Genomic DNA, 26,884 nt, shown 5'->3' on the forward strand with positions numbered 1-26,884 from the left:
GTAGTATTTTATTTCTATGTGTAATTTTCAGCACTGAACGTTTACATATGTATGAAACGGCTCACCTTGTTTGGACGACAGGTGTGCGTACCTGCTCCGCCGTTGCTGTGTTGTTGACACTTTACAGCCAGACTTAAAGTTTGTTTAATTAAGTCTGTTTGAGAAGCAAACACCACTGCTTGCCGCCACAAGCTAGCCTCTCAGACAGCCTGAGTTTTCAGCCGCACGACTGCCTCGGCCACCTCTTGTATTTCTGTGTAAGTGTGTTGGCTGCTTCTTGAGAGTCCACTCACTCCTTTATCTGCTGTAAGACACGTTTCCCGGCAGACATCTTGACGTGTCACAATAGGGAAGGCACAGGTGCAGTTAACAACATGGATCAGTGGAATTGTGCTTGATGGCTCACTGATATGGTTTCCTTGGGTAACCACATCAATTGAGTCACCTTTAATGTGATCAGTCCCACCTGTTATTGTTGTGACGAGTCAAAATGTCACTTGCCTTTTCCAAATCTGTTTGAACCCCCCTGAGATTGTATTTCAGTGTCCTCTTCCTCCTATGAAACTATCACACTCCTCTTAGGACTGAGTGGCTAAAGGTCATAAGGTCACATCTTGTTTGTGCGTTCACGTTAGCCGACATTTTAAAACTCCATATAAAAGAGAAGCATATGTAGCTGCTCTATCGGCGTTTATGCCTTTTTAATGATAGCTGCTTGTTTATGTTGCAACATTACAGCATGCTAACAACAGCCCATCTTACAGTGAGGGAGATGGTGCTGTCTTGTGATGTCAAATGCCAATTAGACTCGTCCCTCCCGTGTTCACCGGCTGCAGAAATCATTGCATTATATCAGTGAAAGCAGCATTGTGTGACTCCTCTTCTTCTCTATACTTCTCAGTTTTTCGGGGGAGTTCATTCGATGATTCAGCGCATCAGTAGTCTTACTTACTTACTAAACAAAGATGGTAATGGACTTGCTCCTCCTGATAATTATATGACTCAGTCTATTGAAATGGCTCCAGCTACACGGGGATAAATATTCTAATACATTCTGTTCTAAAGGCTCGGACTAATGTCTTCATTGTCAAGCAAGAAGATGACTTAACTAATCTGTTCTTTTATCTTGCTGTGTTTCATCGCAGGTGTGATGTACCTATGTGTGCCTGGTGTTTTACATTAGCGCGTAATAACCACCCAGGAGAATGAATGCAGAGGAAGTGGAGCTGCTCAGTGACTCCAAGTACAGGAACTATGTGGCAGCAGTGGACAAGGCCCTCAAGAACTTTGAGTACTCCAGTGAGTGGGCAGACCTCATCTCAGCACTGGGCAAACTCAACAAGGTAATGATCGTAGACAGACCCCAGCTCCACATACACAGCAATAGTTTACAAGTTATTGAGAAGGCAAAAGGATATGCATAAGGGTTGAATATACACAAAATAAAACAAGCACACCAACACTGTTGTCTGCCCTGCACATCCCGTCTCAGGTTTTGCAGAACAACGCAAAATACCAGGTGGTTCCGAAGAAGTTGACGATAGGCAAACGGCTGGCCCAATGCCTCCACCCCGCCCTGCCCAGTGGGGTCCACCGCAAGGCCTTGGAGACCTACGAGATCATCTTCAAGATCATTGGACCAAAGAGGCTGGCCAAAGACCTCTTTCTTTATAGGTAATACTGTCGTACTACTTACAGTGACCACTGAATAAAGTTTGCAGCTAGTATCAGATCTTGACATCGCTTTTTCATCACTGCAGCTCTGGGCTCTTCCCTTTACTCTCCAACGCCGCTATGTCTGTGAAGCCCGTGCTGCTGGGGCTCTATGAGACCTACTATCTGCCCTTGGGGAAGACACTGAAGCCAGGACTACAGGGGCTACTGACTGGGGTCCTGCCAGGCCTGGAGGAGGGCTCTGAGTATTACGACAGGTAAGACGAGCAGGAATGGAAAGAAAAACACTTTTAATGTATACGTGAGGGCATCGGAACAAGCCATTAGGAGAAAGGGTTTTATCGCGTAATGGGGAAGGAAATTGATTTCAGATTGTATGAATGATACATGAGATATTTGAGTCATGTTTCAAGACACAGCCCAAGACTTCTGTCTCTTAGATACACCCTTACTGTTCAAACAGGTTCATTGTAACCAGGAATTATCTGCAGATATTTGTCTCTTCTGTGTTTACATTAACTTTCTTCAAGACATCTCGTATTTTACAGTCATTTTTTGTCGTTTTTATCATTTCCAATGCTTTTTCTTTTTTATTATCCTATTCCTCATATATGTTGACAAAAGCTGGGAAATCATTCATCTCATCAGTGCTACCATAATTACTGTCACGTGCACTAGAGGGCGCTGCAGTTGTAGGTTCAGCCACATTCACAAAATAGAGGGGGGGCTGCATCGAAGGACTTTTTCATGGTTGACCCTTTAACATGTTTTAACAGGAAAAGCACCGGTGTGACTGATGAAATTATCGATTGCCCCGTTAGATTTAAGTGTGCCAGTAAGCGATGCCTGATGTAATTTTTGTTATTAGTAATGTCTGTGCATTTCCTGGTATGATGTCAAAATGGCAGTTGTGAAAAGGCCTATTTGTACCACCGATTTCATTTTACACCATGTACAGTATATCATAATTTTAGTACTTGTATGTCAGATACTTAACTTCTGACGCATCATTTTTACATATACAGTACATATTTGTATGACTAAAACTTACCTGTTACTGTTTGCTGTTTTAGTAATTTAATTTCCACACAGAGGGCATTTAAGTGTCTTTATATCTCAAAGCTAGGATTGTTAAAAAAACTAAAAAAACAAAAACAAAAAAACAGTCAGCAACAGCATGAATCACAATAGTGTCCCATCTGTTCTAATTAAGATTATATTTAGATTCTGGCAAGAAAACCTAGTCAGTTTATGGAAATTGCTAATTAATGCCTCACAGTGAGATCCAAATGGTCTCATGAACAGCGCTGCGTGAGAGCTCACTGATAATGCTTCTCTCTCAGGAACTTCTGATATCTTTTGCTTCCTTACCAATTAGAGAAGAGTGCTGTGTGTAGTGAAGTGATGTTACATTATGAGAGTCAGAAAACGCATTTCCTTGCAAAGAACAGAAAAAGCATGTGCAACTAAACTCATTGTAATTAAAATGCATGTTTGCTGTGTCCTGTCTGTGTTTTCTATAGAACCAACACGCTGTTGGAGAAGGTGGCTGCAGCGGTGGAGCAGTCGGCCTTCTACAGTGCCTTGTGGGGCAGCATCCTGACCAGCCCGGCTGTGCGTCTCCCTGGGGTGACCTTCGTTCTGCTGCACCTCAATCGCAAGCTCTCCATGGAGGACCAGCTCTATGTCATGGGCAGTGACATCGAGCTCATGGTACACTACACACAAACATGCAACAAGAAGTTCTTCTTGTGTATTGAGGAGCTGCAGAGTTTATTCATGGTCAAACTGTAACCTGTACTGTACATTTCCTGCCACTAGTCACTTCTCTGCTAAACTGCCCACTCTGCTCCGGTCGCTAACACCGGTCTGCTCTGAAAGCAACCACCATCTTTCTTTTGCTCGACCACTCACTCACCATGCACTGCCATGTTTCTTAAAGGAGCCACGCTGCTTTTATAACCCCTACTGGAGGATTACGTGTGACTCCCAGATTCTATCGCAGCCACAAGTCATTTTTCCATATTAGCAACAGCTTAAATTTTGTGACTTTGAGCCCAAAATTAAGTTATTTGTCAAAAAACATTTGGCAAACGATGTGACTCATCAACATTGTCAGGAAAGGACAGGAAAATGAAATATCATAAAAATACCAAAATACACTGGAGGGGGGCTTTAATGCTGTCACACTAAAGTGTAACTTGAATCACTGTATCCATTCAAATGATTTATAATGTTCTCACCAGGTGGAGGCGGTCAGTACATCAGTCCAGGACTCCAGTGTGTTGGTCCAGAGGAGCACCCTGGACCTGATCCTCTTCTGCTTTCCCTTCCACATGAGCCAGGTAGGAAATCTGTCTGATGGAGGGCAGGCTGAAACTACAGGCTGTGTTTTACAGCAGGATGCTAATAATGTGCTGTATGTGTCAGTATGTGTTCATATATCAGCTAGTATTACTATTAGTATTTGTATTGTTGTGAAGTTTCAGATGTGTTTGTGGGTCTGTTTCTTTAAGTGCATGTGCACGTGTGTGATCATGATGAGGACACTCAGACAGACAGCCAGCCACGGAGGTGACTCATGCTGGCTGCTTATTAAATCCTTCACCTCAAACATTTCTGGACATGTCAGAGCCGGGACACAGCTCTTATCTGACATGCGCAGTGTATGTGTTTGTGTGCATGTATATGTGTGTTTGCTTATATGTAAGTACGTATGTATGTTCATATACGTATGTGTGAAAGGAGAGAGAAACAAGCACAAACATTCTGTTGTGTTCTGTTGTGTTCAGGCGACTCGCCCCGACATGATCCGGATCCTGTCGGCAGCCTTGCATGTGGTTTTGAGAAGAGACATGTCTCTCAACCGCAGACTCTACGCCTGGCTGCTGGGTACGGAATACGCACACAGACACAGTACTGACCTTTAGATGTACCAGGGTCCCACTCATCGTGTCGTTTCTGATATATCGTAGAATTTAGAGAGACACTTTCTCCAAAGTAGAAAATAAGGGGAAGTCCAAGAATGCTGGGTCACTCTTAACAGGAATAAACCTACACATATTATTCACGCATTTATTAACCGGAGTACATATACACTTAAATGTCATAGCCTTTGTATAATCCAACATTATATGTGTATGCCACGAAACCACTTTTACCTATTAAGAGTTATAGACATTTTATATGAACCATAGTAGGTCCCTGACATACAAATCTTTACATACACATTGTTTTGTTTTGTGATTTGCACAGGAGCTATGTTTATGCACACTATGTTTCTATTTTCCCTTTTTATTTTTTCTGTTCTGGCAAAAAAAAAAAAAAAAACAGTGTTTGTTGCTGTGATCATTGTCTTACTTTATTTTCTCTTGTTTGCAACTCTCTGTGGATGAACACGCTGGTAAGTGTCTGCATGGCTAAGGATGGACACTGACTGTATCAAGCTTTACACTCTTCTCTAAGAGCGAATTGTTGAATGATTGAAACATTAGTTTATGCCAAATTTCTTGATCGCCAGAAACGATGAGGCACAAATAATAAGTAGAAATTGTCGAAAGGTTTTATCTTGTGATATGAGTGGGCTCAGGACTGTAAGCTCCAGCTATTTGATTGGCTTTTTTTTTTTAACTGTTGAATGATCATGAAGATTGACAGGCTTTACTACTCTGAATCTTATCCAAGTCCAAGTCTTACTTAACTTCTCTATGGCTGAAATCTGATGAAATCGGAGTGATGTTGGCAACAGCGAGAGGGCCTTTACAAAGAGGAAGATTAACTGGAAGCGACAGAGAGTTTATCTCATTAAATACTAAGTCTCCATTTGCTCCACTCTGGAGAAGTGTTTTGTGTCTCATCTTGTGCTGGATGTACATGTAAGGCTTTACTGTATGTAAATAAAACTTCATGTCTTTGTTTTTTTTTGAAGGCTTTGATAACAATGGGGTGATGACAGGACCCCGCAGCACTCGGCAGAGCAACCCAGAGGAGCACGCCAGCCACTACTTCAACACCTTCTCTAAAGACATGCTAGTCCAGGTGAGCTTTCAAGCTAAGTGCAAATGGGTCACTAAAAAAAAAGAAAAAACGGTCTTCATGTTTAAAATTAACTAGAACAATCCCCAAGCAAAATGTCTCCTGAGATGGAACGTGTACATGTGTGGGGAAGGAAAGTGCGTGTGTCAGTTGGGGTTTGTCCTCAGTTTGGCAGATCTGGCCCTCTTTTTTGTCTGCCACACAGTTTCACATCCCCTTTAATCCTTCTTCTACCACACCTCCCACATCCTCCCTGGGCTTTGCATATATGTCCTGCTCGCTTCTCCTATTCCCAGTAGCCTGTCCTTTGAAGGCATCTCCCAGTTCTCCCAAAGACTTTCACACACACACTTGTCCAGTCCGTCCTGTCACGCTCAACAGCCTTTGCCCTCCTGGCATGTGCTGAGCTCTGGTACTCCAGGGGTTGGAACAGGGGGCACACAGAGCGACCTGGAGGGGAAGTTGTGTTTTTTAATGTTTTTTTTAATGTTTTTGTTTTGTTTTTTGTTTGCTTTTCTGCCATCTGCTCTGAGATAGTTATTGGAGCTCGCTCCATTGGGAGAAGGTTGGTACTACAGAGGCCGTCTGTTCCCTGCTTCAGCCCATTATGCAGCAGACGAAGCGTGAAACGCACACAAAAAAATGACAGGGGGCTCAATGCAAATATGATTTGGATGACAAATGGTTGTGCCAAATGTTGTACAAAGCCAGATAAAAAAAACAACATAAAAACAAATTAATGTGTGATCTGCTGTGCCAAAAGTGGCTCTGGAGTTTTTTGATATTTTCTGAATGTTTGTATGTGTTTTCAGGCAATGGTGGGGATCTTGCAGGGAAAGGCCCGAGGCGGGGAAGAGGAAAGCATCCTCATGCACGACCTAAAGCCATTCCGCATCCTCATCAGTCTGCTGGACAAACCGGAGCTCGGTAACCAGTCTAACAATATGTAGACACCGACAGTCCAGTTAATGTTGTGAATATGTAAATAATAATTTGTTTCTCTCCAGGCCCAGCTATCCTAGAGGATGTTCTGATCGAGGTGTTTCGGACCCTATACACACAATGCCGAGCAGAGCTGGACCTCCAAAACCAGAGTCCGTTCAGTAAAGACCACACACACCTCAGCAGGTCAGTCCAATCCACCATCGGACATTACATATGATTAATCTTAAATAAATCCCATCATAGTTTGGTTTTTGCTTCATTCAGAAACAATGAAGGTAAAATTGGACAAATGGGGTAAACTTGAATTGAGAATATATGCAGGGCATGCAAAATATCAGTGTTACAATATACTGAAAAAACATTGATGGAAGATAAGTGTAGTTGTGACATAGAGGTATGAAAAGATGTTTGAAATAAGTTACACGTTAACAATTTGCCAACAGTCAATGCTTATAAAGATAAACATTTGATAAATAACTTAAACCATTTATTAATCACTAACAGACAATGGATGTTTTAGTTAGTTTACTCATCTATACAAACTATGAATACTAATTTAACTTTCTTTCATAGTAAACTTCGAGAGAACAAGAAGACGGCAGAACTGATTAAAACAGCCAATCTCCTGTTCAACTCGTTTGAGCCGTACTACATGTGGGACTATATCGCTCGTTGGTTTGAAGAGTGCTGCAGGTTTGTATGATTAAAGTGTTTGTGTACATACAGTATATACTCAAGTCACCGCTTTATGAGCTAGAATCAGAAACACTGAAGTCTAAATGTGTAAATACCAGAGGAACCTTCTGAAGGTTTTGCCTTTCGAAAGAGTTAAAAAGATGCCGCCTGCCAGTCTGCTGCTTTTGTTTTAGTATGCTGTTGTGTAGAACAAGGCTCAGCTGGTACCAGGGGGGCCAAATTTGTGCCAAGATACATTTCCTACTGCCAATACACCCACACCTGAACAGAGTTTATACACAGAGTAGATCATCAACACCAAAGTTAACTGCTAACCATCATTACCTTCCTCAGAATAATGTGAAATGTGTCTCTGCAGGAGGACAGTCATCAGCAGCACACGTGCACCACGGCATGCTGGGAGCTCAGATCCTCCAGAGCTGTCATTGGTGGAGTTCTGTCAGCTGGTGGATTTCCTGCTGGATATTGTTTCCTTGGTGAGACTCTTCTTTCTTTCTTGCTTTCTTTCTTGCTTTCTTTCTTTCTTTCTGTCTATCTTTGTCTCTCTTACTGTTTTTATTTCTTTCTGTCTTTCTTTTCTTTCTTTCTTTCTTTCTTACTGTCTTACTGTCTTTCTTTTCTTTCTTTTTTTTCTTACTGTCTGTCATACTGTCTGTCTTTCTGTCTTTCTTTTCTTACTGTCTGTCTTTTCTTTCTTACTTTCTTTCTTTCTGTCTGTCTGACTGTCATACTGTCTTTCTTTCTTTCTTTCTTTCTTTCTTTCTGTCTGTCTGTCTGTCTTTTTATCCTTCTGTCTCTGTCTTTTTCATGTCCATCTCCCATGTCCCTTCTCTCACTCTCTGTCATTGCTTTAACTTCACTATTGAACTCTTTTGCCGGTTTCCTTCGTTCATTCTTTTCCCTTCATACTTTCAGGCTGGTCTTTTCACTGTTGTTTGCTCAGCTTTTGATTTCTTTCCTTTTCTCTGTAATTATTCAGTCTTTCTCCCAGTCCTTTTACGTTCTCATTTCCCTTCTTTTATAGGTTCCTCTTCTTTTTGTGTCGCTCCATCACATTCTTTCTCTTCCCTCTTTAACAGCCCATTGTCTCCTGCCCCTGCTTGGGCTTTCACTGTTTCTCACTCCCTCTTGGCTCACACACCTCCTCTTCAAATCCATTATGTTCCATACAAGCACTCTCAATATCCATTTGCAATTTGGCCTGCATATGTTGTCCAAATCCATTTTTCAATCCAGTTCTGGGATGTTATGGCCACCACTAGGGGGTGTGTGTGTGTGTGTGTGAACCATGTCTTTCTCCTGTTTCTGTGTATGTGTGCAATCTCTACACAGGCTCAAAAATACCTGTGTTAAGTTTCCCTGGCAAAAATATTGTTTGCACCCTCTTAGAAATGTGCTTGTCTTTACAATATTTCCAATCTGAATAGTTTGGAAATCCCTCACTCCTCTATTACCCTGTTTAAATGCTTGTGTGTGTGTGTGTGTGTGTGTGTGTGTGTGTGTGTGTGTGTGTGTGTGTGTGTGTGTGTGTGTGTTGAAAGAGCGACAGAAAGAGAACCCTGTGTTCTGTGAGTCTGCGAGCGAGGATGGAGAAGCGTATGGTTAGTGTGTGTGTGTTTCTGCAAACCAAGTGTTGTGTGGCCTGTGCTCTGCTTGCTCCTGTCTGTTCAAACTATCTGCTCTTTCTCCTTGAAGCCTACTAGAAGCATGAGGGTAATCTGCCAGGTAAAGTACTGCTCTTTCCTGCTTTTTCACCTCACCCTGCTTCACTGAGGCTACGATAACATTTCTGCAACGTCCTGCCAACATCCCTCAGGCCATCCTGCCCTGCTTTGAGTGATCATTTCAGAATGACTGACTGACTGTCACATTTTAATGCAAAAAATGATCCGAAGGAAGAAGTGGGATTGTAACAGTCATTACATGTGGTGCAAACTTACCCTGGCTGTTTGGTGTGGATCTTGTGAAAATGAAATCTCCGCCCAGTGTGTATGTGCTGTCTCTTAAGCATGCATGCAGTTATATGCTATTGCAGTGCTCACATATTTGTAAGAAATATGAATATTTTGATTTACTTCATGGTTTAATGCTCATTTTATGGTTCTGTTGTTCTTTTTTGCTCTTTTTTTGTTTTATAAAAATGTGTTTCGCTTGTTGAGTCAACATGTTCACAAGACTATCAACACACTAATGATATAACTCAAAAGTGCAAGAGGCAATAAAATCAAATCTGGAAAGGACATTAAAATCCATAGGTCCAATATCTTTAATGATAAAGTCATCATTATAACTATAAGCAGAGCTTTCTCTTTTTCAAGTAAAACAAGATTAATTACTTTATTTTAATAAGAAACAGTCAGTTTACAAAAAGAAAATAGAGGATGGGGATGCTTCTGGATGAATTATATGTATATACACAAATAATTATAATACTCATGCACCAGGGATATAAGGGATTAATTAAGATTCCCCTTTGATGGCTGGAGAGAAAAGATATGAGATAAACCCTCATTGATCCCCAGAGGGGGGATTTGGTTGTTGTAGCAGCACAGGAAAAGAAACGAGTTCAGATAAAAAGAGAAAATAAAAACAATGATAACTAGAATGGCAACAAGAGTGCCTTTTTGTACTCACTCAATGATACCAGCCCCCTAAATACGCCAGATTTTTTTTCATCAAGATCTATCTATTATTCCCTGAGAAATGAAACAAACACACTATCTCATAATGTTCAAGAAAGTGAGGAAAAAACCATGGATCCATCCCTTTATCTGGATCTGCAGCCAATGTTAGCAGGGTCTATTCCAGCAATCTGTTCAGAAGTTTCTTTGTATGGGAGTGAAAACCTTCCTGGTGGAGGTAATAAGAGGTGATGAAACTAAAACAAAAACTACACAAAAGCAAGTAAAGACAAAATTTGAGGTATTACAAAATTACAAAGTGACAGTGGTATGAATAATAGCAGCAGAGTCAGCTGGTCTAGTATCATGTTGTGTGTGTATAAGAAAATCATTTTTAGATGTTAATGTGTATTTAATGACATTGGATCAAGTGAAGTGGATTACATCAATCATTTTGAAGACTTCAATAAAATTCCAGCATTAGCCTCAGCTAACTTAACAGCCTTAATTCAATTATCATATTAATTCCAGATTAGGTTCACCTCCCTCCAGATACCCTGTAGTCGCACCTTAAGTCCTCACTTGACTTGTGTATTTCCAACATGTCCAGGAGACCTACATAGAGATCCAGACAGAGCATCTTCCTCAGCTGCTGCTGCGCATGGTGGCGGCTCTGACGTGTCACCTGCAGGCCCTGGGCCTCGGGGAGCTCACCCACTGCCTTCGTCTCTGCTCCAAGATCCTCAGCAAAGTGCAGCCACCGCTGGTGTCCCCTCTGGCCCTGCCCTCGGGCCCCCGGGCTCAGGGCCTCTCCAACTCCACCGGCAACCCCTCAAACTCAGCAAGGGAGAAGCGAGGAGACAAGGAGGACAAACGGGTGAGGAAAACTTTTAATAATGTTCCATAAAAATGAAAGGGTTATGCTCTTTTACATCAGAAACATTATGTTTTTTCCTCCACTAATCAGGATGAGATCAAAGTATCTGTTCACTAAAGTGGTCAGTTTGAAATTAAAATTGTTCACAAGCATTAAAACAAAAGCAATACACAAGCAACCTCTGACTTTGAAAAACATTGCCAGCTAATAATTCTGTTCTTTCTCTGATCCTGTCAAAATGTTTTGATAAAAGCATAGGCCCTGTTGCTGCCCCCAAATCCCTGTTTGACCCACTTCCCCTACAAGTTACTGCCCAAAAAGCCATCAGTTCAGGCTCTGATGGTGTGCCCTGGTCCCTGAACAGGGTCCCTTCCGGCTCCTGTTGGCTCCTTCCAGCCTCCTGCCCTTTGCTGCAGTTGGCTGGGTGGCCCCATGACCGGCCCTGCCGTCCCACACTCCCTCGACACAAGGCATTTGAAGATTTGTTCAGAGCAAATGCTTCCTTTGGCTGTCCTGGTCCTCCTGGTCCCTGTCCATCAACCTGGTTTTTAAAGTGTTCGAGAGCTCAGTGAGGCATGATTAGAAGTTCAGAGATGGATAGAGGCTAGATAGATTGAGGTGGACTCACGAGGGGCAGAAGAGAGGACAAGTAGAAAGACAGAAGATGGTTAACCAACAGCTGAGCCCAGCTCGCCTCTCCTCTCTGAGGAAGAAGAAGAGTAGACTGGCCTGTGATGCCTCCTGGGTGATCCTTATCCATCGGAGTGGAAAACATTCCACATACATCCACTGATTACTATAACTTCCCCACCCCCCGCCCTGAGGGGCATATAGACGACGTGCTAGCTAACGTGCCATCTGAGTCCAGGCTCAGAATGTGCACGCTGCCTCGATCAAAATGCATCCCAGGAAGCCCTCAGGCTCCCACGGGCTGACTGTGACAAAGAACTGTAAGAACTTCAGTCTGTCAGCCTGGTGTACAGCTCAGTGTACACAAGTCCCTCAGGTCAAACCCAACAGCTGTGTGCACAGCCTCACTATACAGTGTAATGATCAGTGTGCAGGACACACAACAGTGCAGTGATGAGGTCGATGTGTCTGTGGAGATCTCCACTAGTAAAACTAATTGTTACTATAGGCACACTTGGACTGAACCATTTACTGAATAGATTACATGTTTTTGACTGAAGGAATTAGAGGTATAGTCTAGTTGTATGAGATATGGATAAAGTCTTCCATCACTGTATTTATCTGTAATTTTGCAATGTCAGTTGTGATTTGTGAAAAAAAGTGCCTCAACATATAATTTTAGGTGAAAATACTGTATCTGTTTTTGACACAATTAAATACCTGAAAAGTGAAGGTACCGCATCACATTGTTGATGAAGCAGGATGGGAAAATGTAAATTCAAATATTTGACATAAAGCAGTCCTGTAACATTGCCTCCCATATGGTCAAAGATATAAAAAGGAAAACATTTGTTGGATAACAAAACAGAAATCTTTTGCAGTAGACAAATGTATTTATCTTTATATATATATTTATTTCCCAACCCTACCTCTTCACAAACAGTTCATATAAATGTAGAGCTTAACTTCTAGATTAAATAAATTTACAGCATATTCCCCGTTTAATCTCACCTGCATCAGGAAATAGGTTGCACTCCTCCGTGTTGATTTGTTGGTGTGGCCATTTGTTGGATCATTTGACATTTTCTCACAGCAGATATTAAGATAAGGGTTGGGATTAACCCCTAACCCTAACCGTGATACGCCCCCTTTGACGGACATCTTCCTCACTCTCCTGCTAGTTTTGCTGCACCATCATTATTAGTACTGTACATATATATTAGGCCCAATTTCAAACCGGCCCATACACACTCCCCATACCCACTGTTTACACTTTCATGTGGAAGGACCACCACATTGCGTCTGCATCAATGAAGATTTACAAACCACACTCATCTCAGGTGCAGCACCTCTTTGTTTCCGTGAAGGAGGAAACGCCACATGCCGGGTTCCGTGCTGTTGTTTCCTCAGGATAATTCATACATTCTCTCACTTCAAACAGTTGTTTGATGGACTATTTTTGTGTGCAGATGATGGAATTAAAGTTACATTGTATGAACATGCTGTTAAGAAAACGTTACACGATTTGATTTGATTTACTGTGTTGTGTCATGTCAGGACCTAATCAGATTAAAAATGGCAAACGAAAAAATGATTAAAAAAAACCAAAATGTGAGCAAAGAAGGGTGGGAGTGAGGTTTTATTTATTCAATTAATAATTTTCGAGGGCGTCCGAAAGCTTGCTAGTGAATTTATACTATCCCTCTTAATTAAGAGATACTCCTCAGCAGCAAGAGATCGGTTTGGAAATGGGCCACTGAGTGGTGACATCATGTAATGCCTAGTATAGATCTCCACAAATTTAACCTGACTAGAGGTAAGACGGGGTCATGCAGAACACCTGTAAGGGTGTGGGACATTTAACCAGCACAACACAAAGAAACAAAAAAAATAAGCTCCCATTCATAAAATTGTTTATAAAAGAAAGATCCAGGCAGCATTGTGGTATGAAATCTGCACTTTGAGTTCACCTGGCTCGTTATAATTTTAATGTTCTGTACGTTTGTTTTCATCACCTATCCTCCTCTGTCCTCCTGCAGGCATTGCCCGCTACTCTGGAGTTACCTGGCAATGGGGAGGTGTTTGAGGACGGGGAGAACCCTCCCAGTAGTCGCTCCTCAGAAAGTGGCTTCACAGACTTTGTCCAGTACCAGGGAGATGGTTCTGAGGAGACAGAGCGAACCCCTCATCCCCACCCAACAGTCAAAACAGGCCGGCGCTCCTCAGGCCCATCTCAGACCAAACCTCTAGACAAACCAGTCATGCAGTGCTGCCTGGAGCATTTTCAGCAGTTCCTCTCCCGTCTTATTAGCTTGTATATTACCCCTGGGCACGGGGACAGAGCTGAGGGTGAAAGAGGAGAAGTCATGCAGTCTGGACCTCTGGTTTCAGAGAGCTCCCAGCACAGTGATCATACTGAGTCATGCTTAGGATCAGATATGGTCCAGAGGGAGTGTGTTGCTGCCTTCACTGCTGCCTGCCAGCTCTTCCTCGAATGCTCCAGTTTCCCTGTCTACATCGCAGAGGGCAACCTCAAGTCCTCACCCACACAGGAAGAGCAGTTTGGTAAGTGCCAAAATGCTCTGTGATTAAAAAAATTGAGAAGATAAAGATGATTCAACGGCAACCATGAATCAATGATGAGAGTAATAGAGTGCTAAGATTTAGAGCTGATCTACTGCTTTTTAAATGTTTGATTTATGAACACATGATATTCCCCCTGCTTCAATACAGACAGTGAGCTGGTCCGTCTGCCGGTGTGGCTTCAGACATTGATGGATGCCTGCTGCCTGGCCAGTGACTTCAGCCTGCAGGGCGTGGCCATCTCCCTGCTCATGGACCTCGTGGGACTTACCCAGTCTGTTGCTATGGTGACCGCAGAGAGCGTAGCATCTGCCGTCAGCTCAGAGCCCGCCCAGCCCATGAGCCCCAGCCAGGGCCGCGTAGCTGTCGTCATCAGGCCACCACTCACTCAGGGAATACTCAAGTACATCGCTGACAAGACCGACTTCTTCAGGGTAGAGATCTCATTGAAGGTCACAGTGGATCTATTGCTTTGCTGAAATGTTTGGATGGTTTTGACCCTGTTTAATCTCCATTCTTTTCCCCCAGAGTGTGGCTCTGATCCTGTGGGACCAGTTGAATGAAGGAACACCTCAGCACCATCAACGCAGCGTGGAGCTCTTCTACCAGCTCCATAACCTGGTGCCTTCCTCCAGCATCTGTGAGGACGTCATCAGCCAGCAGCTCATGCACAGAGACAAGGTTAGTACAGTACACAAACACACAAAGTAACAGCACACACACAAACTGTCACTGAAGTCAATGCTGAAGCATCTTTTTACTTTCAGAGAATTCGGCTGGAGGCCCACGTGAAGTTCTCTGTGCTGTGGCATCTGACACGAGATTTGAACATGACCAAGTCTTCTCCTTTTAATCGCACATTTGACAGGTGGGTCAGCCTCATAGAAATGGTGCTTCAATTATTTAAGGACAATCCATTATTACAGTTCTTTTTTGTATCAAGTGCCTTTCCCGTGACTCATTGTCATCTCAATTTATCCTTCTTCTCTCCATATCTTTTCTCTTTGTCCTTCAGATCTCTTTTCATCATGCTCGACAGTCTGAGTTATTGGGATCCGTGTACCAGTGCTGTCGGTCGGGCTTGGCTGAATCAGGTCCTTCAGAGACATGACATCGCTCGAGTTTTAGAGCCTCTCCTCCTACTTCTGCTCCACCCTAAGACCCATCGAGTATCCATTCAGAGGGTACAGGCTCAGCGGCACTGGGCCCAGGTCTTCCCTGAACCACCCGAACAGGAGCCGTCAGAACACATTTACACCAGGGACTCTGGCTTCTCAGACAGTATGCAGTGGCCATTAATTCTGCTTCTTCAGTTTTACTTTTACTTATTTTTTACGTACTGTCTCCACTTTGACTCTTAACGATAAAAACACATTGAAGTATTTGCCTGTTTGTGTAAAAAAGTTTTGTCATCGTTCTTCCCTCTCTTTCTTTCATCAGACTTCCACGGGGAGCGGTTGGCACACGAGGAGCTCCGAAACCTGGCGATGGGTGACATGGAGCCGTTCTGTCTGACCGTCAACCCGCTGAGTGACAGCCTATCCTTACTGAGCCTGAGCAGTGAGAACTTGCAACTAGCTGGTGAATATCAGCCTGCTGACCAGCAGGGGGAGCCACAGACCTCTGAGTCCACTGGTTCTCATTCATCTACAGTGGAAAATGGCAGCTTTGAGGAACCAGAGGGTGTCATCAGCGCAGTCAACGGCTCAGACCAACAAGCTGGTTCTTTAGATGACATGACTGAGGACTCTATAGAAGAGGCTGTGTCCTCTGTTATAAAAGAGTTGATTGACAGGGTTTTGAGTGTAGTAGAAGAAGAGGGATCTCTGGAAGTCTCCCCTCCACCTGAAAACTGGCCTCAGACAGACACAGATAGCACTTCTTCCGATACCTCCACTGGTCTACGTCTTGACTCTGGCCCTCCTCTCATCTCTTGCCACCAGACTCTGCCAGAGATGCTGGCTGAAGGGACGCTGGAGTTCTTCTCTGTTACGGCTGATGTATGTGCAGAGGAGCAGCAGAGAGAGGGCATCACTCGCCACAGTTCATCACCTTCCATTGTCACGTTGCCAGACGGCTCCGAACCAGCCACCCCGGACCACAACCTGCGGGTGGACGACCCTCAGGCCCGTAAACGTAGCCATAGCAGCACCCAGCTCAGCCTTAAAGGGAAGATCATGGAGAGGCTGTCGGACAAATCTCCAGGGGCCAAGCCCAAGATCAAGAAGTCAAAGAGGAAAGAGGAGGAGAGGCAAAGAAAGATGGCAAATCAGGCTGACAAACTGCGGCCGCCCAGTATTTTCTTTGGGGACAGCCTGGATCTGGAGAACTGGTACAGCTGTGGGGAAGGTGAGGTGTCAGAGATTGAGAGTGACACTGGCTCACCCAGTGGGGGCTCTGGTGGGACTGTTGGGGGTGTCAGTGTCACAGGACGGAGATCATCCTCGGCCCCACCTCGTTTTAACATCCATCCTCTCTACCAGCACGTCCTGCTCTACCTCCAGCTGTACGACTCCTCCCGGTCCCTCCACGCCCTGTCAGCCATCGCAGCCATGCTGAGAGCTGCACCCTCAGGGTTTGTAAGTGCCATCTCCACCACCAGCATTAACAACACCTACACTCCGCAGCTCTCTTTGCTTCAAAACCTCCTAGCCCGGCACAGGGTCTCCGTCATGGGCAAAGACTTCTACTGCCCCATCCCCCAGGACTCGCACTCCCACTCATTCCGCAGCGCCATGTACCTGGAGATCATCATCTCGCTCTGTCTCTACTTCTTAAGAAGCTATTACTCTGCCCACGTGGCAGCAGGCCCTCAGGACTTGGCAGGGAACCGGGCTATGCAGCTGACCAGTGTGGAGGTCTTAACTCTCCTCTTCAGTGAACTATCTAAAGTGACAGGCGGCTCGGCTAAGGGCTTTGCTAGTTTCATCAGCGATGTCCTCTCTAAGTGCAAAGTTCAGAAGGTGGTTCTCCACTGCCTGCTCTCCTCCATATTCAGCGCCCAGAAGTGGCATGATCAGCGGGTCGCAGGGGTCAACATGGCCACAGTGGAGGAAGGTCTGTCAGAGGACAGTGTAATCAACCTGTCAGAGGACCAGATAGACAGCTGCAGCGCCGTCCAGTCTCAGCTGCTCAGACTGCTGCAGAGCCTGGTCGTACTGGAGCACAGAGTCCTGGTGCCAGCTGAAGAAGGAGGAGAAGGAGGACCTGTGGGAGGAGGGGCAGGAGGCGCAGGGACAGGAGGTGGCGCTGGGGCTGGGTTTGAAATCCTGGGTGGGGAAGTAGAGCATGTCAACCCCCAGCAGCCAATGACATCACTGCAGTACCTCCACGGACAGCCCATTACAGCGCAAGGAATGTTCCTGTGTGCGACGATCAGGGCGCTTCATCAGCACCATGCATGTAAGATGCATCCTCAGTGGATAGGGCTCATCACAGCCACCCTGCCATACATGGGGAGGGTGCTTAGGAGGGTGGTGGCCTCAGTCACCCTGCAGCTGTGCAGGAACCTGGATAATCTTCTCCATCAGTACCGCTATGAGACCGGGATTACAGACACCAGGTATTAACATTTAGATGTTTCATACAGGCAATACAATCCAATAGAATGGCATAGAAGGGGTTTGGTCACCAGATGGCACTCTTGTCCACAAAATGCAATTGCTCTCTTATATATCATCCATCTGTCTGGTTTACCATTTGTGATCAACTGAAATATTTGTATAGAGATACATAAATTCAAAAATATGTATTTACTGCATATTCTCCCTTTATCTTCTAGACCTCAGTGGATGGCTCTGTGCATCCCCCCTGACCTGATTCTGACAGTGCTAGAAGGGATTACAGCCATCATCCATTACTGCCTGCTGGATCCCACTTCCCAGTACCACCAGGTGAGGGCGCCGTGCCCCAACTAGTTGTTACAAATTCCTCTTTTATTTCTCAGTGAATGTTTACAACCTCTGCACAGAGGTGTTTACTTTTAGTGATTCTGGACACAGGCTTCCTCCTATTTGATACATTCATATGGTTTATATTAACCTGGGTTTCCTCGAGTCCTTGAAATCCTTGAAAGTTTCTAAATTTGAGGAGGGGGGAATTAAGGCCATGACAGATTTTGAAAATAGATATAAATAAACAAGTTTCGTTGAAAGTGCTTTTGATATATTTTTTACTGTAAGTTAGTGATCATGTGCATCATTGGTTCACGCGCCACCTGCCTCGAATTGTAGTTGTGTTGTTAAGATGGCGCTAATGAAATAACAGGTTGTTACTCAGCTAATTAACTCCTAAACAAGTCTCTATCTCTAATACTCAACCTACACAATATATTGTTAGGCTGTGTTGTGTTAGAGAAGGCAAGAGATCACAAAGTCCACCATCAATTGAGAATGTGATTGAGATGTTTCAAGCCTCTTTCTCTTTAATTTTTGTGTTTAAACTTCTATATAGCCTGCTAGTAATCATTACAAAGAAATGTTGTAACAGTGATTAACTTAATCCATGTTTCAGAATTTGCCATGTTGGGTCCTTGAATTTAAGGGAATTGGGCCTGGAAAGTAATTGAAAAGTCCTTGAATTTGATGTTTGAGAATGTGTCGGAACGCTGATTAATATATACTTGATATTTTCTATTTCTTGGCATAATAGATAAAAAGTACTGACTGTCTTGTTGCGTATCCTGAATCTCAGCTACAAGTGAGTGTTGACCAGAAGCATCTGGCTGAGGCTCGCTCAGGCATCCTGTCCATCCTCCACACCATCATGTCTTCTGTCACCCTGCTGTGGAGCGTCCTCCACCAGGCTGATAACTCCGACAAGCCAGCTGCTGCCTCTGCTGCCTCGACTTCCAACATCAACCTGGGCTCCACTAAGGTACACCGGCAACATGTATTCAGTCAAAGACTCGGTGACATATTTGCACACATATCTTGGCCGGTTTAACTATCCTTTGTCTTGTCATAATTAAATGTATATCTTGACTGCAGAACAATGGAAACATTTGATTCAACGAACTAAGAAATGAGAAGAAGTTCCTGAGATAATTTTTTCTAAACTGTCCATGCCTCTTCCCACCTCAAAAACATGAAATGGAAGATACGATGGATGTATTACCATGTTATTTCACTTTTTGTCTTAAGTCTTGTTCAAATAACCTGAAATGCAACACTTAACAGAGGCCAGGTATAAAACAGTGTGCAGTTTATACAGTCTATACGGTCCTAGAGCAAATCTAAACATGTGGGCGGCCTACCCTAACATTTTCTAGAGAGAAAGTATTATTACTTCACACATAATACCTAGATTACTGGTCTCAGCAGTGAGAAGGTCTCAGCAGGTCTCTGAAGGACTTCTCTTTTCAGCATATACAGCTCTATATTGTCCTGCAAGTAGTTAATAGCCTCGTCCAGATGATATTCGTTTTTTCTGGAGGTGGGCTGGTAATGTAATTTTCACTGAGATAATACAGTTTTTTTTATCCTGTTGAGAAGATGATTAGAAATCATTACAGGGCCTGAGTTGCTGCAGGAGGAATAATTAAGGGCCTAAAAAAACTGCTTAACTTGCCTCTTCAACTGACTCCCATGTTTTATCAGTTTAAATTGGGCTGAGTAAACAGAATTTAACAGCAGCTCAACTTTGATTTAGATAATGATGCTTACCAATTTATGTTGTGTTTGCTAACAGGATTAATGTGGGAGGTAGTGTGTGATATCTAGCCTGCACAATACACTGGAAGATATTTACAGGACGTTGTTAGTGACACTATGGAGTCTAACTTAAATTGTTTGCATAGTAAGTTATCAGCTGTTTAGGTGTAACCTAAAATTCTTGCTCACATCTGTTCTGCAGAATCTCCGGCAGCAAATCCTGGAGCTGCTGGGTCCAATCTCCATGAACCATGGAGCTCACTTCATGGCAGCCATAGCCTACGTTTGGAATGAGAGGAAACAGGTCAAAACTCCAGTCAGAAATAAGGTGGGTGTAATAACATACTCTGCACGCCCACCGTTTTGATGTCTCTATTGAAAACCATTTAAAAGTAAAATTTTGGAGTCTGCCTGTACTTCACTGCAGTCCGGTGAGAAGTTAAACCAATGGAGGTCCGATTTTTAGGTTGAATTTGAGTTACTTGAAGTGAACCCTGAGCGCAGCACGTTTCTCTTATTGACTCTCTCACTAGGATTATTCTCAAAAGACATGTCCAGACTCCAGTATGTCTCTGTTTGAGTGGAGTTTTTATATCTTCATATATCTTCCACATGTTTCAGGTGATTCCTTTAGCCAGTGAGGAGCAGCTGCTGCTGGTTGAGCTGGTTCGTTCGGTGAGCGCCATGCGCACTGAGACAGTAATGCAGACAGTCAAAGAGGTCCTGAAGCAGCCGCCTGCCATCGCAAAAGACAAGGTTGGTGTTTAAGTGTTGTTGCTGAACCCTATTAGCTCAAATGGTTTCACCCCCATCTTCTTTTCCCTCAACCAAAGCAGAGCTGCAGAGTTTCTACCTGTGTATAATGATGTCACACATTATACAGTTTGTAAAATTTTTAATTTTTAGTAACAATGAGAAAATGTTGTCTCCATATCACATAATTGTGGTTGTTTTTTCCTCATGTCTTTTGGTTTCACCTTGTCCATGGTAATTCATTACATTAACATTGTGTCTTCACCTGTTCCCACAGAAGCACCTCTCTTTGGAGGTCTGCATGCTGCAGTTCTTCTATGCCTATGTCCAGAGGTGAGTCCACTGCTTCATAACAGCAGTATATACTGTATTTATGATGTACATTTATTACTATCCATTTTAAAGGAGTTTAATATTGCTTGTTATACAGGCCTCATTTGTCCAGAGCCTTCTAACCTTTCATCACTGTGGCCTGTTCTTGTCTTAGGATCCCTGTGTCCAGTTTAGTTGACAGCTGGCCCTCTCTGCTGGCCCTGCTGAAGGACTCTGTCCCATTAGGCCTGCCTGCCCCTGGACAGTTTCTTATACTAGGGTTGGTTTCTGTTCCTTCTCTCCTTTTAATTGTCATACAGGTGTCCCTATCTCCTTACAGCATCTGGGGAATCACTTGTACAATTACGCAGTTACTTAAAGTCATCAGTTTGTGGGTTGGTCACAGTCTGTAGAGACTACACATTCTTTCACTTATTCAACGCAGCTCTTCCTTTTCACTCTGTTGTCTCTAGAGTTCTGAATGAGTTCATTTTGAAGAATCCAAATCTGGAGAGCAAGAAGGATCAGCGGGAGCTGCAGGTAATTACTGTGACCACCTTGACTCCTACTCAACTCTCAATTGCTTCAATTATGTTTTATAATTACATTACATTTCTCATTTTATTCAATAACATGCCATGCTTTTGCATGATTCTTTTTGCAGCATCATAATTACACATTTTAATTTTGTTTCCTGCTTCGTAGTCACACTGGATTATACAGCGAGCCACAGTAAATGAAATAATTGAACATGACTTAATACTGAAGGAACTGACTGTTACTTGTGTATTCAGGATGTGACCCATAAGGTGGTGGAGGCCATCGGGACAATCGCAGGCTCCTCTCTGGAGCAGACCACGTGGCTGAGGAGAAACCTGGAGGTGAAGGCATCTCCTCAGATAGTTGTGGATGGAACCAACCTGGAAACTGATGTAGAAGGTGTGCTGCTAATTGTAACACTAACTGTCAGTGAAGACTGTATCTGTATCGTTGCATATTGCTGCACTATATAACAGCCAGCCTTACTAAAACTGAACTAATGTTTAAGGCACTACGTCTAATGTGAATGTGACACTGTTGCTGAGTTGCCAGAGTGGTCTCTCTCCTGACATACTATTAGTCAGTTTAAGACTTTATCCATATCAATTGACTAGACTGTGAAGTAGTAGTTAGGTAGGCAGGCAGTTTGAATCTTGGCCTTTTTATTTTTATTTTGAGAGCTGTTTGTATTTTGGCAGTGGAAAGATCATTTTGTGTTCACACCAGAGATGTATTATAATGTCAGGGATTAACGTAATCCTGCTAAATCAAGTGTAAAAAATAATCTGAATGTGAGACACTGGAACTACATGTGACAGTGTGAAAACAGAGGATTTAGAGGCTCCTGTTCATAAGCAGCACTAAGAGCATGTGAAATATGAACATATTGCAGATAGTGTGCATGCTTCAGCACGGCAGTATTAACATGTATCTAGTATGTAGCTGCTGCTAATGTTTGCCATGTGTGTCTTGTAGATTTAATGCTCACAGTGATGGAGGCTTCCAGCTTCACTCCATCAGTGTACAGCGTTCACGCCCTCACACTGTTGGCCGAGGTAAAACACTCATGTCAGTGATTCAGCTCCACTGTTGTTCATCAGTCAGTGGCTCTGCCACACATTTCCATTGTTCATCTTGATTCCATCTCAAGCTGCTCTCACTCACATTTACCAGCAATGTTTAGGCCTGCAGTACGTTAACACACTCCAACTGAGCTCCTCGGAGCAGATTTACGACCCCCTCCCCACCTCTACTTCAGGTATTATTAGACAACCAATAAATCAATCTGTTTGTCTCACTTTGGTGCTGTGAATGAGCTGAGCTGGACAATTGAAATGACTGAACACCTTCTTCCATCCTGGCTGTTTTAGCTCAACGTGGAGCTAAATATGCAGATTTTGTCTGTGCTTCACTGGTGTCTGCAGCTTATAGATTCATGGTTTTATTTGCGGTAATAAATCAACTCAATGCAGCAGTGCAGTGTGTCATACTGTTTGGTGCTGCAGTTATGTACTGCCTATATATAATTTTCCAGCCAAGGGATCAAAGAAGTTCAACATTTAGAGATGAAATCGTACTTTCATTCAATGCTGCCATGCCTACTGAAAGCATGTGGTGTAAAACTGACACGAATTATTACTAAATGTATTTTTCAGGTGCTGGCTCATCTGTTGGACATGGTGTTCTACAGTGATGAGAAGGAGAGGGTGATCCCACTGCTGGTTAATATCATGCACTATGTAGTGCCCTACCTCCGCAACCACAGGTGGGGATAAGCTGCTTACTGATTTGCTGTCACTCAGATTTCAGAAAAAGTTTAGAAGTTGACTTATTAAGTTCACATCTTACATCACATCTCACATCCTACATTACAAAAAAATGATGGATAAGTATGAAGGTTAAACACATGAAATGTCAAATGGATAAATAAAAGTGATCTATTCATGTTAGCAAAGGAAGACTGAAGTGCAGTGAACCGCCAAGTGTGAAAATGAGTCATAGCTGATCATATGCATGTCTCTATATGTTTGCTGTTTCTCCTGACAGTGCTCACAACGCCCCCAGCTACCGGGCTTGCATCCAACTGTTGAGCAGCCTCAGCGGGTATCAATACACCCGCCGCGCCTGGAAGAAGGAGGCCTTCGACCTCTTCATGGACCACACCTTCTTCCAGATGGACTCCTCCTGCGTCAGCCAGTGAGTAGGAGAGGAAACTTAGCCGTGTGTGGGTGACCACTTTTACCGCTGGTGTAACATGTAGCCCAATTGAGGGAGGAAAAGGCACATGAACACTGATGTACTGAAGATGCACTGGCTGCCCTTGGTTGAAAAAGGAAAAATAAGAACTCAGGGATGCCAGAGAAACATTTTAAAGTCAGTACATTTCACCTACATTTTCTAGCAACAAAACTTTTGAATGGTACATGTTATTGCCAGATGTAACCGGATGTATGTATGTTAATTGTTCTCAACGTTTCCGGAGTATTAATCTAACATTAACATAATTTTCCTCATTTTTCAGCTGGAGAGCCATAATTGACCACTTGATGACTCATGACAAGACCACATTCAGAGACCTCATGAGTAAGCTTTATGACTCATTATATTTTAATAGGGGTAGATGTTACCACTCGATGTGGTTACTGACTATTTTGCAGTTGATCTGTTTCTTTCTGACATTTGCAGGCCACTCAGTGTTTTGCCCTTTTTACATCTTATCTTAGATAGACTTAAACCTGGGTCCTGCAAAATGTCAGCTGCAAAAATAGTCAAAGTCAAGTCCATTTTATATATAGAGCCCAGTATCTTAAATCACAATCTTTACAGCATATGCCATAAACCCTAAATTCATATATACCAACACATAGTTAAAGACTGTTATGTAGAGAGACTAATAATGACTGTGTGTGTTTCCCTCAGCCCGGGTGGCTGTAGCCCAGAGCAGCTCTCTGAGTCTGTTCACCAACAGAGACGCTGAGCTGGAGCAGAGAGCCATGCTCCTCAAACGCCTGGCTTTCACCATCTACAGCAGTGAAGTGGACCAGTACCAGAAATACCTACCAGACATACAAGGTAGACAATACACACATACTGTATGTGGTATGACAATTTCCCACAATAATAGAAAGTGAACACAGATTTTAACACCCTGAAATGGGACTATTAGGGATCTAAGACATAAGTACAGACGCCTAAGGTTTATTAATGTTTACCACATCTTCAGTGGACAGATACTTAATAGTTTGTTTGGGTGTTCAGAGCGTCTGGTGGAGAGCCTGCGTCTGCCTCAGGTGCCCATCCTCCATGCTCAGGTGTTCCTGTTCTTCAGAGTGCTGCTGCTGCGCATGTCACCTCAACACCTCACCTCACTGTGGCCCACCATGATCACAGAACTGGTGAGAACCAGCGCTTACGACTACAGTCTCAGTCTCACTCGCTGTACCTTAATGTGTTTCCTTCTTTCAGTCTTTTACACAAACTTAAACTTTCTCACACACTCTCACTCACATGCTCTACATCTGTTTCTCTGCAGGTACAGGTGTTCCTCCTGATGGAGCAGGAGCTAACAGCAGATGAAGACATATCAAGGTACATTCCCTTTTGATATGACAAGCTGGGCTGCAGCAGTAAATTAAAATGTATTTGATTACTTTGATGATGTATTTTTTGTCCTGTACATCTCTAGGACGTCAGGACCGTCTGTGGCTGGGTTGGAGACCACCTATTCTGGTGGGAACGGCTTCTCCACCTCCTACAACAGCCAGCGCTGGCTCAACCTGTATCTGTCTGCCTGCAAGCTCCTGGACCTGGCCTTGGCCCTGCCCCCTGAGAGCCTGCCTCAGTTCCAGATGTCAGTACAGACACACAAGAGTCATAACAGGCTGTGCATGTGATTGAGTTGTTTATAGACAGAATTCGTGAAAAGGGGAAATTGTGTGTGTGCCTGTCAGTGTTTGGAATGCATGGATACAGCCGGGATCATTTTAAATCTTAAGAATTGACCAATCTCAGCATGTGTAGTGCATATGAATGGACATGAATAAGATGTGTGGATATCACACCTTTTTAAAGCTCTGGGTGACTCGTTAAATAGATCAAAATTGTGTTATTTCTAAATGAGACCTGCCTCACTACAGGTACCGCTGGGCCTTCATCCCAGAGGCTTCAGACGATTCAGGATTGGAAGTGAGACGTCAGGGGACTCACCAGAGAGAGTTTAAACCTTACGTGGTTCGACTGGCCAAGCTGCTGAGGAAACGAGCCAAGGTATTTCATCTTCCTTCTGTCCATGCAAGGTTATTAAGTGATGGAGACAAATGACTCCCTCTTACATCAGGGAGACGTTCATTAAAAGACCCTTTTTGCAAATTGTAGCTCGCTTCCTTCCTGCTGCACTTTCCCTCATCTGCAGGGGGGCACTTCATTTTTTCTGCTTGAGTAAGTTTTTTATCAACTTCCCCTGTAGAAAAACCCAGAGGAGGACTGCTCCACGCGAACTCTGTCCTGGGAGCCCGGTCACCTGATGCTGACCCTCTACGTGATCCGCAGCATGGAGCAGCTGCTACCCTTCTTCAACCTGCTCAGCCAGGTCTTCAACAGTAAGGCCAGCAGCCGCTCAGGTCCCGCCTTTACCCACAACTCCGCAGACGCCTCCTTCCCCGGCCACAAGGAGGGCCACAAACTGGAGAGCCAGAAGGTTTTCTGGAGTCGAGCCCGACAAAACATTGAGGAGATGGTAGAAAAAGACTTTCTCGAGGGCCTTATCAAGACGTGAGAACACAGCGAGGGGAGGAGGGGGATTAACACATAACTGATCAACACTAGTGAACAACCTCAACTTGTACATTCAAAAACAAGGGAATACAAATGGGGAAAATAGTTTGTACATTTTTTGTATTTATAATGATTATTTTACTTTTCAAAAGCTATTGTATTTAATTTTAATTATTTGTACATATGGAGCAGCTTTGATGACTGACTTTTAACATTTCATGTGAGTCCTTTTGGACAAAGTGAAGATGCTGTGCCATTCCATATCGATGTGACTTAATAAAGATTTCTAATGGGAGGGTTACCTGCACTCTGTCACTGTCGTCATGATGTTTAAAATGCATTTACACTGTGTCCTCGGGACGATATATCCTGAGCTAAACCAAGTTCCAAACCTCTTATTTTTCCTCTAGCAGCAATGATTTGTGCAGCAATTTAAATGGAGCGAAACAAAAAAGAAGTTCAGTTTGAGCTGAGACCTCAAATTAATTCAGGCCGAATGGAACAAACAAATCATACTTGCCTTTCTATGTTGGGGATTCAAGGTAACGTGTGACTGCAGTTTGAGCTTCAAAGCTTCTGCTTTGTTGAACTTAATTTTGTATTACATAAATGAGGGGAGGTTAAATAACTGAACACCTCTCTGTGTAATGCAGTACAGTTGAAGAGCAACACAAGCTACAGCCTCCAAAATGATCATACAGTTGAATCGAATACCAGGGTTCAGGTTAGGGTTGAACATTATAACCTTCATGGAGATAGGATTTATTGTAGAACTATCATATTAGGCAGTATCT

General features: G+C 43.5%; 2 protein-coding genes and 1 long non-coding RNA gene across 7 annotated transcripts in view; 1 reads left to right on the forward strand and 2 right to left on the reverse strand.

Moving 5' to 3' along the window:
- Positions 1 to 285, reverse strand: part of LOC311260168 — a 992-nt gene extending 707 nt beyond the window's left edge. Inside the window, exon 1 of the long non-coding RNA XR_014622970.1 lies at positions 66 to 285. This is a non-coding gene — a long non-coding RNA (uncharacterized lncRNA). The remainder of the gene's footprint in view (positions 1 to 65) is intronic.
- The window catches only part of ube3d (ubiquitin protein ligase E3D), a 25,400-nt gene extending 25,036 nt beyond the window's left edge, over positions 1 to 364 (reverse strand). Inside the window, exon 1 of the mRNA XM_084357701.1 lies at positions 294 to 364. Within this exon, the coding sequence (XP_084213827.1) occupies positions 294 to 331 (38 nt within the window). The 5' untranslated portion in view covers positions 332 to 364. The remainder of the gene's footprint in view (positions 1 to 293) is intronic.
- dop1a (DOP1 leucine zipper like protein A) overlaps positions 1 to 26,391 on the forward strand; it is a 26,840-nt gene extending 449 nt beyond the window's left edge. Inside the window, exons 2-38 of one of the 5 annotated variants that reach the window (XM_084357695.1) lie at positions 1,146 to 1,343; positions 1,493 to 1,674; positions 1,761 to 1,931; positions 3,198 to 3,387; positions 3,921 to 4,019; positions 4,467 to 4,566; positions 5,603 to 5,712; positions 6,522 to 6,636; positions 6,717 to 6,837; positions 7,228 to 7,347; positions 7,709 to 7,826; positions 9,046 to 9,075; positions 10,582 to 10,848; positions 13,518 to 14,043; positions 14,212 to 14,495; positions 14,590 to 14,742; positions 14,829 to 14,929; positions 15,077 to 15,342; positions 15,502 to 17,623; positions 17,843 to 17,954; positions 18,712 to 18,936; positions 19,915 to 20,040; positions 20,334 to 20,468; positions 20,743 to 20,798; positions 20,953 to 21,057; positions 21,251 to 21,317; positions 21,572 to 21,716; positions 22,293 to 22,372; positions 22,973 to 23,082; positions 23,364 to 23,513; positions 23,839 to 23,900; positions 24,237 to 24,389; positions 24,576 to 24,712; positions 24,850 to 24,905; positions 25,003 to 25,167; positions 25,454 to 25,583; positions 25,783 to 26,391. In XM_084357695.1, the coding sequence (XP_084213821.1) occupies positions 1,206 to 1,343; positions 1,493 to 1,674; positions 1,761 to 1,931; positions 3,198 to 3,387; positions 3,921 to 4,019; positions 4,467 to 4,566; positions 5,603 to 5,712; positions 6,522 to 6,636; positions 6,717 to 6,837; positions 7,228 to 7,347; positions 7,709 to 7,826; positions 9,046 to 9,075; positions 10,582 to 10,848; positions 13,518 to 14,043; positions 14,212 to 14,495; positions 14,590 to 14,742; positions 14,829 to 14,929; positions 15,077 to 15,342; positions 15,502 to 17,623; positions 17,843 to 17,954; positions 18,712 to 18,936; positions 19,915 to 20,040; positions 20,334 to 20,468; positions 20,743 to 20,798; positions 20,953 to 21,057; positions 21,251 to 21,317; positions 21,572 to 21,716; positions 22,293 to 22,372; positions 22,973 to 23,082; positions 23,364 to 23,513; positions 23,839 to 23,900; positions 24,237 to 24,389; positions 24,576 to 24,712; positions 24,850 to 24,905; positions 25,003 to 25,167; positions 25,454 to 25,583; positions 25,783 to 26,091 (7,536 nt within the window). In that variant the 5' untranslated portion in view covers positions 1,146 to 1,205 and the 3' untranslated portion in view covers positions 26,092 to 26,391. The remainder of the gene's footprint in view (positions 1 to 1,145; positions 1,344 to 1,492; positions 1,675 to 1,760; positions 1,932 to 3,197; positions 3,388 to 3,920; positions 4,020 to 4,466; positions 4,567 to 5,602; positions 5,713 to 6,521; positions 6,637 to 6,716; positions 6,838 to 7,227; positions 7,348 to 7,708; positions 7,827 to 9,045; positions 9,076 to 10,581; positions 10,849 to 13,517; positions 14,044 to 14,211; positions 14,496 to 14,589; positions 14,743 to 14,828; positions 14,930 to 15,076; positions 15,343 to 15,501; positions 17,624 to 17,842; positions 17,955 to 18,711; positions 18,937 to 19,914; positions 20,041 to 20,333; positions 20,469 to 20,742; positions 20,799 to 20,952; positions 21,058 to 21,250; positions 21,318 to 21,571; positions 21,717 to 22,292; positions 22,373 to 22,972; positions 23,083 to 23,363; positions 23,514 to 23,838; positions 23,901 to 24,236; positions 24,390 to 24,575; positions 24,713 to 24,849; positions 24,906 to 25,002; positions 25,168 to 25,453; positions 25,584 to 25,782) is intronic. The other 4 variants (XM_084357698.1, XM_084357696.1, XM_084357697.1 and 1 more) reach the window with 4 other exon arrangements.
- Positions 26,392 to 26,884: the final 493 nt, after the last annotated feature.

The sequence above is a fragment of the Pagrus pagrus genome (genome assembly GCF_965226575.1).
Source record: "Pagrus pagrus genome assembly, chromosome: 7".
NCBI lineage: Eukaryota > Metazoa > Chordata > Actinopteri > Spariformes > Sparidae > Pagrus > Pagrus pagrus.